This window comes from Onychostoma macrolepis, chromosome 23 (genome assembly GCF_012432095.1).
Source record: "Onychostoma macrolepis isolate SWU-2019 chromosome 23, ASM1243209v1, whole genome shotgun sequence".
Classification (NCBI taxonomy): Eukaryota; Metazoa; Chordata; class Actinopteri; order Cypriniformes; family Cyprinidae; genus Onychostoma; species Onychostoma macrolepis.
The window spans coordinates 12,947,360-12,960,692 of record NC_081177.1 but is presented as its reverse complement, the minus strand read 5'-3'; the positions used below and the strand labels follow the sequence as shown (position 1 = coordinate 12,960,692).

Below are 13,333 nucleotides of genomic sequence, written 5' to 3'. Positions count from 1 at the left end.
TGTTTTGTTTAGTTGATTTCCCCAACCATTTTGGCAATGAAAAGGCTGGGAAAACGCAAGTGAGACTGAAAGGGGATCCCATGACACAGTCACCTGTTCCACAGCTATGTGTTCCCATGGCTCCACATGCTCCACTGACTCCCATGCCCATCATAACACTAATATTAATCACTAAAATGGCTATTATGGCTCACAAATTCAGTGATTGCAATTTTTATTACATTTGTATATGTATGTTTATGTATATGTGTAGATAGATAGATTCATAAAGTCTATGAATACATTTGGTCACAATTAAAGAACATTCAGAATGACTATGAAATAAAGATTAAGCATTACAGTGCAACATTTGATTATAATGACAAAAATCAAATAAATATTGCATTATTATTTTGAAATGCAATGTATTTTTTACATTTATTTTTATTTTATTTTTACATTTTAAATTAAATTGTATTGTTAAAATGATTAATCTATCTGGTTAAGTGTTTCATTATGTTTTCAGGATACATTATAGAATCTCTAAATGAAGAAGATCATAATAACAATGATAAAGAACACAGTGAAGAAACAAATTGTGTCATATTATATAAGAATATTTATTTTATTAAGTGCGAAACAGGTAAATATTTACAAACGCTTGAGCAAAATTACAAATATTGTGGAGAATGACAAAAATACATTAAACTGAATGAATTCCAATAAATAAATTAGATACTTTATGAGTATTGGTAACAGTGACTGGCAGTGTACCAACGAACCAATAAAAACAGTGCTGACAAATTGTTTCAAACATACAATTGTCATCAAAATAAATATTAAATACAGTCATAAATAAATGCATTTGTTATGGCAAATGTAATGTACTAAATTTGTCTTTTTCCTTCATTCGTTCTTTTTATTTATTTATGTTTTGTGTGTTTTGTTTAGTGGAAAATCAGCATCTGGTTGAACAGTGCTGAAAAATACTGAGATTCTTACTCTCTGTATGCATCTAAAAATCTTGTCTGTGTGTCAGTTTTGATGCACTTTTATGGCATGTGCACCAAAGTCGTCATCTTATTTGAGGTGAAGAACATCATACAGAATACAAATCCCAGAACAATTAAAAATAACATTTAAAGAAGTAACAAACTCAGTCATGACAAAAACAAGAATAAATTAACAAAAAATATGCATCTCTTTCTCAGTACTTCAGTTGCCACAGGTAGGTTGCGTTTCAGATACTCTCACTCAGTGACCGCTATGGTCTCTTAAGGGATCAGACAGGATACATGCAAAGTGTCTCCTTAAATGTGCTGCGCCCCTGAAGGCACACTGAGGAGCAGGAGGCAGAATTGCTGAGTGTCTCTGGTGGTCATTTCTGTTTATTCACTGTAAATGCTGCTCATCTGTGATGTCACAATGTGTGAAGGGGTAAACGGCTCGAAAGCCATATCTAAAGGAAGCTCAAAACGGGAGCCTGGGAACAGCGGGTGACCCTGAGGAGCTGGAAGACCAACCAAGGAGGAAGGTGGGTAAGGGTGTGAGGATATGTAATGGGCGGCGTGGGTCGGGTGAGGTGTAAAGTTCCTCTCAGCCTCATGTGGCGACGGCTCCTGCTTGAGGGCAAAGTTGCCGCTGATGCTGAGTGGTGGAGTAAGAGGGCCGTCGTAAGGTGGCGTGCCGCTGCTACATTCATTGGGTGAGGAGTTCTCGTAGTTAGCCCCCTTGAAGCCCTTCAGATGAAGCATGTGTGAGGCCTCCAATGAGCCGTAGGGTGGACTGGGAAGTCCCGGAGAAGGATAGCTAATGGGGTGACCCTGTGGACCACCTACTCCTGGAACCCCACACTTTTCATCCAGCTTGTTGATCAGCATGGACGAGGGTCCAAGTTGGAGGCAGCCTGCCACAAGGTTGCTGGTAGGTTGTGAAAGCCCCTTGCATAGCATCTCCACAAAACCAAGGCTCTCGGGTGACTGGCCACTCTCCAGAACCTCCGATAGAGCCCAGATGTAGTTGCGGGCCAGCCGCAGTGTCTCGATTTTGGAGAGCTTCTGGGTCTTGGAGTAACAAGGCATGACGCGCCGCAAGTTGTCCAACGCATCGTTCAGCCCATGCATGCGTGAGCGTTCCCTGGCATTGGCCTTGACGCGTCGGGCACGGAAACGTTCTTGTCTGGCTTTGGTCATTTTCTTCTTTTTAGGACCTCTTCGCTTGGGTGCCTTTTCTCCGTCGAGACCCAATTCTTCCTCTTCCTCCTCCTCCTCTTCCTCCATATCCTCACTGCCAATCTCTACAGGTCTCCTGTGTAGCGCATAGTGACCTATCTCAGGTGTCCGGTCACCATCCTGTGAGCTGAGGTCTTCCTCCATCCATCCAAGAGCGCTGACTAGCTCAGTCACATCCCCTGGTTTTCCATAAGGTTTGGTCATCATTGTGATCTAAGGGCACGGGAGACAGATTTGTGAGTACATTCAAATCAAAATAAAACCTTATTTACACCTCTATGTGTTTAGATGTTCAGAGTAGGACTCCTCACATGAGTTAAAACCCTCATAATGGAGAGACTTGACAGACAGCACGATTATTGTGATGATTATTATATAGCTTACAGCTCTATAATTCCATTTCTTCTCTCAGTTTTAATGCTCCATCTAATGGCAAAGACTTTTTGTATAAACCCTTTGATTTCCGCAGTCATTTTGGAGACGCTGTCCAATCTGGGACACGACTGGATTTAGTCCACAGATAAAGCGCTCGGATTTAATTTGTGGGGAGCCTGTAAACCGGAATCAACAAACACAGGACCAAGCCACGCTAATACTACTAGAACAGTTTTGAATTTGATTTGATTGAAAGACAGCATTGTCTCCAAATACGAGTTTTTGTCACAGAGATTTGTTGGCCTCGTGATATTCTACTGTCGATGAATAGCCATGTTTTCCTTTAAAACTCTAGAACGCGAGATGTTTAGATAAAGTTGCATTCTGTTTTGCTGTTTATAAACATTCCTGGTATTTACGCATTGGAGCGTGTCATTCCTTTATAAGTAGAACACAAAAGTTTGTAATAATGAATGGACCGGTCGGCACACATTTCGACTGGATTCAATAATCTGCATTCTAAAATAATAAATAAATACATTTTCATTTTAATTGTTTCCTGAAAATGAAATGAAAATGGTTCCAAAGTGAAAGAGTTTCGTTAATTGCACTTTTTCGGCCAGTTTGCATTTAATTACTTAGGAATTTGCTATCTGATCAAGTATGACATGCGTAATTGTGACAAAATGCATGGACACAAACTGGACATTTTACAGGCTAGTATGGATTACCCTGCGTTTAGGGCCAGTGCTATTCTATTTTAACTATGTTTTATATAGGCCCTACATTTCATCTTAATTCAGTTATGTGTTTTTAGTCAATTCAGTATTTTTAACAATGAGAATACAGGTTGAGTTACAACTTTATATTATTACGCAGAATTGTTAAAATCTGAATCTTGAAATAAAATAAACATCTGATCATACATGGGTTTCCTACAATTTTAAGAAAAGTAACTTTGATATTTTTTTTTTTTTTGCACACCATAAGAGCTAAAAAATAATATACACATATTTATAGAAATAGCCTAATAAAAAAAGTATTAAAAATAACCTTACCTGTTAATGCGGCACTTGGCCTCACTTCGATAAAACTTGAAAAAGGGGGTCAGAAAGCCTGAACACACTGTCAAAATGTTTAAAAGAAATGCTGAAAAAAAATAGAAAAACAAAGTTCCAGACTCCCCGTTGATGGTTTGTGTATGTCAAGTCCGTCTGCGCCAGTGCAGGTCCGTTAGCTCTCCATTGGTGCGTCAGAGCGAGTCGTGTGCCTCACTGAAGCGCACTGACTCCCGGCTTTGACTTTCTAGCTATGCTCACAAGCTCCGCCCACAAGCCCCCCACCCCTCCAGCTGATCCAAACGCGCGTGGCGCGCTCGTGGCCAAAAGTTTGACGACTTAAGTGTGTGCATTTATCCCCCGGGCTTTGTGTCTGAGGGTGTTCGCATTTGTGCGGAGGGAACGATACAACTTCCCACATTAACCTTAAAAATCTTGCAAGGTGAGAGGCATTGCAATCCATTTGTCATTTGTCAGAGAGAAGATGATTGTAAATGTTTCTAACAGTAGGCCTAGCCTATTTGGGTCAATGAAGTGTCGCTTATACAAAGGCTATGTATAATCTATTACGTTATTCAAAATGGATTTAAAATGTAGCCTAATTCATTGTAGAATGTAGAACATGTTTTTATTTATTTGTTTATTTGTAGGCTATTATTTTTTTATATCGAAGGGCTTTAAAGGCTTTAAATTATAAAGGCTTTACATTTTTTGATACAAATTTTTGAACATATTTTAGTAGCCTATCTATTAGCGGGCTATAGTGTTAAAAAGTATGTTTTGTCTTGAATTATGTAGTAGTCGGCTACTGTAATCAACATACAAGAAGTAGGTCTAATTTTAAACTTTAAAATAGAGAAAACACTTTTAGACCCTCATGACTGTCACCTTCGTTATGCTAAATTAAAAAACAATATGACCTACTTTTTATTGTTGAATTGATGGTCAGCAGCACATTAATTTCGTTTACTGGATTATGAAATACACCAGTTGATTTGTAGTGTACTATTTCAAATTGAAAATAGCCTATCATTGAGACGCTATACAAATATCACTCTCCGCTTTTCTTTAGTGACCTAACGTAATTTTCTGCTCCAATAAAGCCCGCTCAGTGCTGGATTAATACCCCTGAGCCCTATTTGGTTTATGGCGAGGTCAAACGTTGGTCTTAACTCTAATTACAGTAGTCTAGTGTACAAAGACGCGCGCGCGTCCCAGTAAATGATCGTGACAGCTTGGTGCAGTGTGAGCAGGTGTGTATGTTGTTCACCCGTTTCATTCATTCAGTCCGCTCATTAGCGCCCCTCGGCCCACCAAAACATAACGCTCAATAACTGCTGGATTAATCAAGCCAAAACGGTTTTGTTTCGCTAAGATAACTCACTCAGCCATGCATGCTGCGCCCGAGGGTGGTTTGCCCCACGAAATAGGCCTACTCTTTTCTGAAAAGATTTATTAGACTAGCCTACTTCATATGCAACAGATACTTACCTTACGCTGGGCATCTGTTAATTCACGGACTAATTATGTAAAGAACACATGATAATATCACAAAAATTATTATTTCAGAACTTTCTCAAGGTGGGCGCCATTTTAATGTTTCGCGAATGAAAACGACGCTGTGAAGAATGACAGATTACACGTTTCCTAAATTATTACTACATTTAAAAAAAAAGAAAAAATAAAAATAATAATAATAATAATAATATATTATTTTATATATATATATATATATATATAACGTGTTAACAAGTTACAGTGAGAAAGTGTAACTTATTCAACAGATTGTATAGCGTAGCCTATAGGCTCTTTCCAACACAGCCTCGTTCTCATGCATGAACATTTTAATTTTGCGTCCACCCTGAATTATTCACATCAACTTAAATTGCTGCCTCACCCATTTGAATGTTTTTTGTCTATAAATATATTTATAGCCTACTAATATAATATTAAAATAATAAAATAAACGTCCTATAGTGCACTTTTATACAACGTTTTAGTTTAAACTATAGTATAGCTATATATATATATATATATATGTGTGTGTGTGTGTGTGTGTGTGTGTGTGTGTGTATATATATATGTATGTATGCATGAAGAGTTCAGATGCAAAAGTCTCTAAGTGCCATCTGAAATTTTCTTCTAAACTGAGCAAAAACCTATTCATTGCTGTTAAAGTGAAATTACTGAACCTACAGGAGTCTGATAAAAATGCTTATTTTAGAAGAAAATTTCAGATGGCAATTAGAGGCTTTTGCATCTGAACTTCTACAAACAAGAAAATAACATTCTGTAACACTATTCAGCATTTATGAAGTTTTGCCCTGAGAAAATTTGACTTTATTTGGCAAAATGGGGCTACTTATTATGTGTTCATACCACAGTAGGGGCTCTATTGTAGTAGTGTGCTATTGACTGTGGGGCTTCAGGTCACACGTGTCCTCACACTGATCCCATTGTATGCGCCAAGTGTGCACATCTGTGGCCTAGAGAGTGTGTTCACACTCTCTCTACGAAAACTTTTGGTAACACTTCAAATTAACTTCTAAAATTCATTCTAAATCTAATGCTAACAGATTAAATAATAACTATATTTTTAAATACTTTTAAATGATAAAATGATAAAACACATATTGCTAAGATTTTTTTGACAAGTCAATCAAATCTGATGCTTAATTTATCTAATTTTTTTTAAAATTGCTAGCCACTATTTACATTATTGGTATAAAAGTTCACTTAGATAGTTGAAGGTTTAAGTCAAGCCGGACACTGGTGATTGATAAATGAACAGATGGGCTTAAGTGATGCGTCTGCTGCACCAGCGCTCACGCGCCAGTCGCCTGCCTACCATAATCTCTCGTGCGACAACACAAACAGCACAATAGGACAATATCCATACTGCTAGTTCACTCGGGTGACGCTTCTTTCCTTTCACACAAAGGGAGGAAGGCTTCCACTTACCGGCATAGATGTGATGTTAAGATAGAAAATCTATGCACTGATGAAGATAGAACGCCTTTGCTATGGTAACACTCAACAATCAATGTCCAATTAATCATGATTAACTTGAAAGAAAACAGTCATAAACGTATTTAAATATTCTCGTTTTAACACTCATTTTCAAGTCACTGAGAAATTGGCCTTCAGATTTTCGGTTTGTGTGGAGGTCATAATAAGGGTAACTTCTACATGCATTTACATGCTTAAGTGTGTTTAGAGTAGTGCTGTCCCATATGAACCAGGGATCACATGTGTGTCAACAGTATGCACACCTAGTAACTGTGTCATGCTTCCCCAAAGATCCCAGGGTAACCCTGCTTCACCACAACTTTACCTCCCAGGAGTGTTTCACAATGCTGTGTCACACCTGCAGCCTGTATTGGGAATTACTGTGTTGAGCCCAAACTCTTCTCCCTTGTGCCCTACTGAAGGACAGCTAACTTAGGGACCGAGGCCTGCTGCATTTTCTAGTCCAGCTCAACCAGAAGTGATCACTACAATCACAAGAGACCATTTACTCCTCTTTACCATCTGACCTTAATACTTATAGGTTCATGAGGGCTTTCTCAAGTGTTCGTGTCTTCGTGGAAAATCTGTGAATGCAGAGGCGCGAGACCAGCGGTACTCAATAGACAACCTCCTGTTGAGACAGTTTAGAGTTCAAATTATATCCAGAGGAACAGCACACAGAACTCCCATGACCCGTTTCATTGTTTGGCGTGACAGCTCCACTCCGCTAACCCCCTCTGCGTTTCTGCGATTATACAGAAAGTACTGATTGGACTTGAATTATATTTCAGTGAATGAGACATTAAAATAATATATTTAGGAGCCAAGTGATAATATTGTTCACAAATTACAGAATTTTTCAGTAAAGATTGTTGTTCAGAAGAAGTTCAGTTCATACTCTTGGCTTTTAACAACAGTTGCAGCTGTTTTAGAAAATCCGCCTTTTGCCATCACAGGAATAAATAACATTTTAAAATATATTAAAATAGAAAACAGTTATTTCCTTCTATTACTGTTTATTTCTTTTTTTATCAAAGAAACACTAAATTGGTGAGAATTGGTGACTTCTATAATAGGATGTTTATCTAGTTAGTAATCTCATCAAAAAAATAAAACCTTTTCATATAGCAACTCCCTAACACTCACTGTAGGGTAATTGGATATATGCAAAACAATAACCAATTAAAAAAAAAAAAAAAAAAGGTATATGTATAATATTAGATCTTTTAGAATAATTTGTATTAATTAATTGGAGCAAAAATCTTGTGGATGTGTATCTTTATTTATACATTGATGTAAAGCTTACAGATTATCATATTACAACTGCTGATTTGTTTCACAGAAGTCATAATAGAACACAGAAGTTAGAGAATGTTTTAATGAATTTCTTTAACTGACAAATAAAAAAAAAACAAACAAACAAAAAAAAACAACTGCTACAACTTGCATATGCTGCAGTGATTGTTGTTGAGTGCAGGAAACACTGGCACACAAAATGATACCATATAAAAAAGGATTTCTGTTGAACATTTTTTGTAACATTAGCAGTCGTTTTAATCTGGAGCTTTGCTATGAAGTTTTTGCTGAATTCATTACACCAAAAAAAACGTCAAATCTTCAACAGAAACCCGACAAGTCGAAACAGACTAATCAAGCGCATCCACCCCCTGTCAACACATCAACGACAGTTAGTAGGACGCGTCTCCTTAAGCACACCAGCGATGACTTAGCACTTGTTTACTCTAGCTGGCTTGTTGTGATGCTGTTGTAGTTCCCTTGGTTGAGAGTCTTTCTCTGTGCCAAAAAACCCCACACACCCACAACTATTGCCACAAGTGAGTTATCCTTTTCTGCAGTCCCAAGGGACCTGTTTGGAGTGGGAAGGGGGATTCGTCCGCCTCTCTGACAGATGGGTCCTTGTTTCTGTCTTTCTCTCCCTTACTCCCTCTCTCCTGAGCTCAGACACAGACACACTCGCTTAGACTGAGATTGAACGAATACAATAGGAATTAAAGCCATGCACACATGCTCCCTCTATGTCTCCTGAAAGCTGAGCCCCTTGTAATAATTATAAAAGCAGGGGTGTTTGGGTGATGGTGGCTGGGCTGTTTGGGAAAACTTTGATAAAAACTTGGACTTAATGACTTTTTCTAACTAATTTTGTTAAAGTTGTAAACAAACTATTCAACCAAATAAACTTTCGAAATATGAAAATATGAAATATGAAAATGTTCAATGTCATCGAAGAACCATGTTTGTGCCATAGAAGACCTTTTAAGCAAACAAGAACCTTCTTTGTCTTAGTGTAAAAAACATTTTTATTACTGTACACTATCGTCTTCTGTAAAGCTGCTTTTTAGCTGAACTAATGTATTTTGCAACACTGACACTGTGATTTAACTGAATTAAATCAACATTGAACTGACTTGAGCTGAATAATAACACTGTTCTTCTGTGGAGCTGTTTTTGCAGCATAATTGGTGAATTTTGCAAAATCGACCCTGTTATTGAACTGAATTGAATCAACTTTGAACTAACTGGAGTTGAACAACACTATTGTCTTCTGTAGAGCTGCTTTTCACTGAACTGAACTCGTTTCATAATTGAAAGGTTTAATGGATGTTCTTCATCTGTTCCAACATGAAACCTTTGTTTTTAAGAGTATGCATGTCCAAAATAGATTCTGAAAACGGAATTGTATTCCCTTAAGAGAATAACAGAGAGTAAGAGTGTGTCTGTGTTTTAAAAGATATGTGTTGTAAAGGTAATCCCAGAGCTCCGGCCTTATCTGCTGCTTACTGGAGCTGAATACAGGAGTTCTCTGGGATGGATCCTGAGGGACAGGAGAACAGCCTAACTCATGCTCTTGGACACTGGGGAGAAGTGGGGCCGAGTTTTATAGCTATGGACTTTTAACCTCAGTATTACTCCCTTCATCAGTGCATTATTACTAAAACTGTTTCTTTTCTCCATTAAACACACTGAAATCATGGCCAATGAGGAGCGAGTGGGGGGAATCGGGGAATAAAAGCCAGTCTGGCCGTTTGTGTAAATCAATCCCATATTATATCAAGTGCCCATTGCATAATTGGAAGCGTAAAATTGCCCATTTGCACAATATGCCACCTGCAACCCCTCTCTAGACTGCTCTGCTATTGATATGATGGCTGGAGAGTGTCCACGCAACACCTCTTGCAATTTTTCTAGCGATTGCTTGGAAGTCGCGCAAATTCCATTCTGTTGGGGAATTTTGAGGGTCATACTGGCTATTAGAGCCAAAGGAGGATAATTGAACCATTCGAATGAGCCGAATACAATCACTTATAGTTTCAATTAAGGTGGTCAGAGAATTCCTCTCAAACCACATTTTATAAAATGAAGTGCTCATCCAATCGCAGACCACCCTTTTCCTGAACCCCAACCCTGTTGGGGTGAGCTGTGAGAGACGAGGGAGAGGGGGAGGGGGGTTCCATCTGCTTTGCTGGCTGTCCTTTGGGACGTGGGCATACCCCAAGGGGCTGTAGCTGGGAAGGATAGAGGGAGGGGAGGATGGGAGGGAGTGAGAGAAGTTGAATAGATTGCACCCATGCACTAATCAAAGGCCATAATCAGTATGCCCAAACACAATAGGCAGATTTTGCCCATTCCTTCTTCTAGCTTCTCCAACAAACACAATCATTAGAAGATTCATAAGTGTCATAAAACCAACTGCAATTGGCGTTTCGTAATTAATGACATGAGTGCGCAGATTTGCAGGGTTTCATTTCAACAAATTAAAAGATTTCGGAGTGTTTGGCAGGGGGCCACAGATTGTGTGTGATCAGGTGCATGTAGCCCACAAGTGGAATAGTCTGATTCCCAAAGTGGTTTACGGCAATATGACAAACACACAAGGGTGATAAGTGGTTTGATTTAATTTTTATAAAATATTAACACAAATAAAATAAAAATAATTCTGAATATCCTCAAATGCAGCTATTTTCTCAGCTTCAAGACAAAATGCAATATGCATTGGTGCAATGCCAATGAGCCGATATTTAAATCAGCCCAACGTATTAGTTTTGAAGCATTTTTCCACTTATACAGACGTTTTGATGCAGAAAAACAGATGCCAGCTGGAAAACACTACGGCTTCTGATTAAATGAGACGAGAAGTGATTGTTTGTTTGCTGCATGAAAGACAGAGAGACAAAATAAAAGGAATCAAGTTGCATCAGGTTTCATGGTTTCTCGTCAGCTCGGACTTGTTGCGGGATGCCTGGATCTGAAAGCCATAGGTCCATGTGGGTACCCCTGCGTTAAGCATCCCATTGATTGAACTGCTCCTCCAGGGCAAAAGCAACTTCAGTGCTTTAGTTAACACCCCTCCAGCCAACTGCAAGGCTTTCCGATTGGCTGTCTGCCTCTAAGCTGCCTGTCTTCTAGGCTTATTGTTTCGCGAGCCCTACACAGTCAATATTAAGCTTGGCTAATGTGATATAGAGGCAGCTGGAGGAGCCACAGATATTACCATGACACTACAGAGTAAGGGGTGTAATGCCATTAAAAATAAATCAGGTGGTTTGATGATTTGGCATGGTCCGGGGATTCTGTGAGACATTAGGTGGGGCAGTTGCTATAATTCTATTACACATTCTGGGGGAACCTCTGAGGAACAATTGATTCCCTTTGCCTATTTCAGCATAATTCAATTTCTTTTCATCAAAGGCCTGAAAAGAGGAAGGCAAAATAGAAAGTTTACTTTTCCAATTGGAAAAATCAGCCACCAGAATGATCAATTCTGGGCTTGTGTAAAAAAAAAAAAAAAAAAGCAGATGTTCTGGAGACCTTTCACCAAAAGTTGGTCAAATGACTTTGATGTCATACTACAGAAACTTTTGTGTAAGTCCAACGGAAAATAAACAACATCAAAAATATCTAAGCAGAAGATTTAGGACATTTTAACATACTGGACTGGTTGTTGCTTAGATTATTGTACAAACAGAGATTAAGAGAAACGTGAGGCCCAAAAATTAATCTCTTTAGTCGGTTGTAAGACTTGATGTTCACTCGGCAGACTCGCTTTGTTAACGGCTACGTCTTCACTGAGAAAACACGCGAGGTCAGCACTTGTTACAAAAAAATACTTCATAGACATTTAAATTAAACAGGTCTGGCGAGCATTTGTAATAATATCCAAAATGTGCATTATTTAATTAATTCAGTGTGCCGTTGGTCGCGCGGTGGGGGTCCTGTGTCACCATTGTTGTGATGCTCGAGACACATAAACGGTGATTTCAAGGCCCATTGAGCGCGCGATGGATTGTACGTAAAATCTATTAAAGGGCGGGGAACATTGATTATTCGCAAAAATACCAAGTGCACTGAATCTATCTGGACGTGTTAGAAGAGATGTGTTGTCAATAAAACAGATATTTTAGATTCCATTTAAAAAGTTTGTTTACATATTACATGCTGTATTATTAGTTGGTTTAAAATATGCATATTTTAGTGACATCTTGACAAATATGATTGAATGATACTGAAACAGGTTATTTAGACCATGTTTACTCGCTTAATTTGAACACAAATCAGAAATTACAATATTCAGTTTGAATAAGCTAATTCAGCATTGATAGAGGTTGAACCAAAATAGTCTTATTTAGCCTATGAAGTCTCATTTATTTCGTTTTGGTGGTCTGGTTAAGGTTTTATTTTAGGCAATACTGACATCTAGTGGTTATAGACAAGCACTACTTGCACTACTGTGCTATCACGCCCTAAACATGTGCTGATTGGTTAATAGTAATACTGTGCATAGAAAACTCATTTCTATTTAGTGATTTTATTGTGAACTCATGACCCAGACACCCCAAAATAGTAATTCATCCCAAAAGGGCTCAACACAATTCTCTGGAAGGTATCTGTATTATGAATAGCACTAAGAATTGGCTTCAATGGAATTTCTGGTAAAGACAAACTTGTTAATTAGAAGTGGATATCATTATACTTTTGCCCAGCTACATTTATAAAGCTGCATTTACCCTTATAATGTACTTCATAAATACTCATTATAAAACACATACACAATACCTCTAAATATTAAGCATAGACTCATAGACTAAATCATCCAGTTAATACCTGAGCAAAACCAAGACATCTAAATATTGTGGGGGGAAAAACTATACAATTTAAAATAATAATAATAACAGAATCAGAACAAGGAGACATTGAGGAAGCATGCAATTACTAAGAGACTGAGTATGAGAGAAATATTTCCCAGAGATGAAAGGAAGAGAATAAAAATAGAAATACCTATAAATAACTGTATAGCAGATCTAGCTCTTCCACAAACACACACAAACAGAGGTCTTGACGTGGTTCTTTTATACTGATACTGCTGTCTGTCAGTGACACAAACACCCTAACACCCACAAATGAACACGATTCTGACCTACATATAAATACAAGCGGCGAGAGTGAAACAGACTCAGTGAGACAGCACTCCTACGCACACTCTCTTCCACTCTCACTGCATGCACATCCACTGCATGAATTCATCCTAGATTATTCCTGCTACCTCCTTGCTTCTCCTGTTCATTCCTCTCTCTTTTTCTACTATCACAGGACACACATGCAATTCATCTGACAGAGCTTTTTCCTTGATTTTTTGCAAAGCAGTGGACAGGGAGGAAGGACACA

General features: G+C 38.3%; 1 protein-coding gene across 1 annotated transcript; it reads right to left on the bottom strand.

Moving 5' to 3' along the window:
• Positions 1-938: 938 nt before the first annotated feature.
• neurod4 (neuronal differentiation 4) lies at positions 939-3,764 on the bottom strand. Its single transcript, XM_058764017.1, has 2 exons — positions 3,644-3,764; positions 939-2,423 (listed from the first exon to the last, which is right to left on the bottom strand). Exon 2 carries the CDS (start codon positions 2,415-2,417, stop codon positions 1,368-1,370), a length of 1,050 nt encoding a protein of 349 aa, XP_058620000.1. The 5' UTR covers positions 2,418-2,423; positions 3,644-3,764; the 3' UTR covers positions 939-1,367.
• Positions 3,765-13,333: the final 9,569 nt, after the last annotated feature.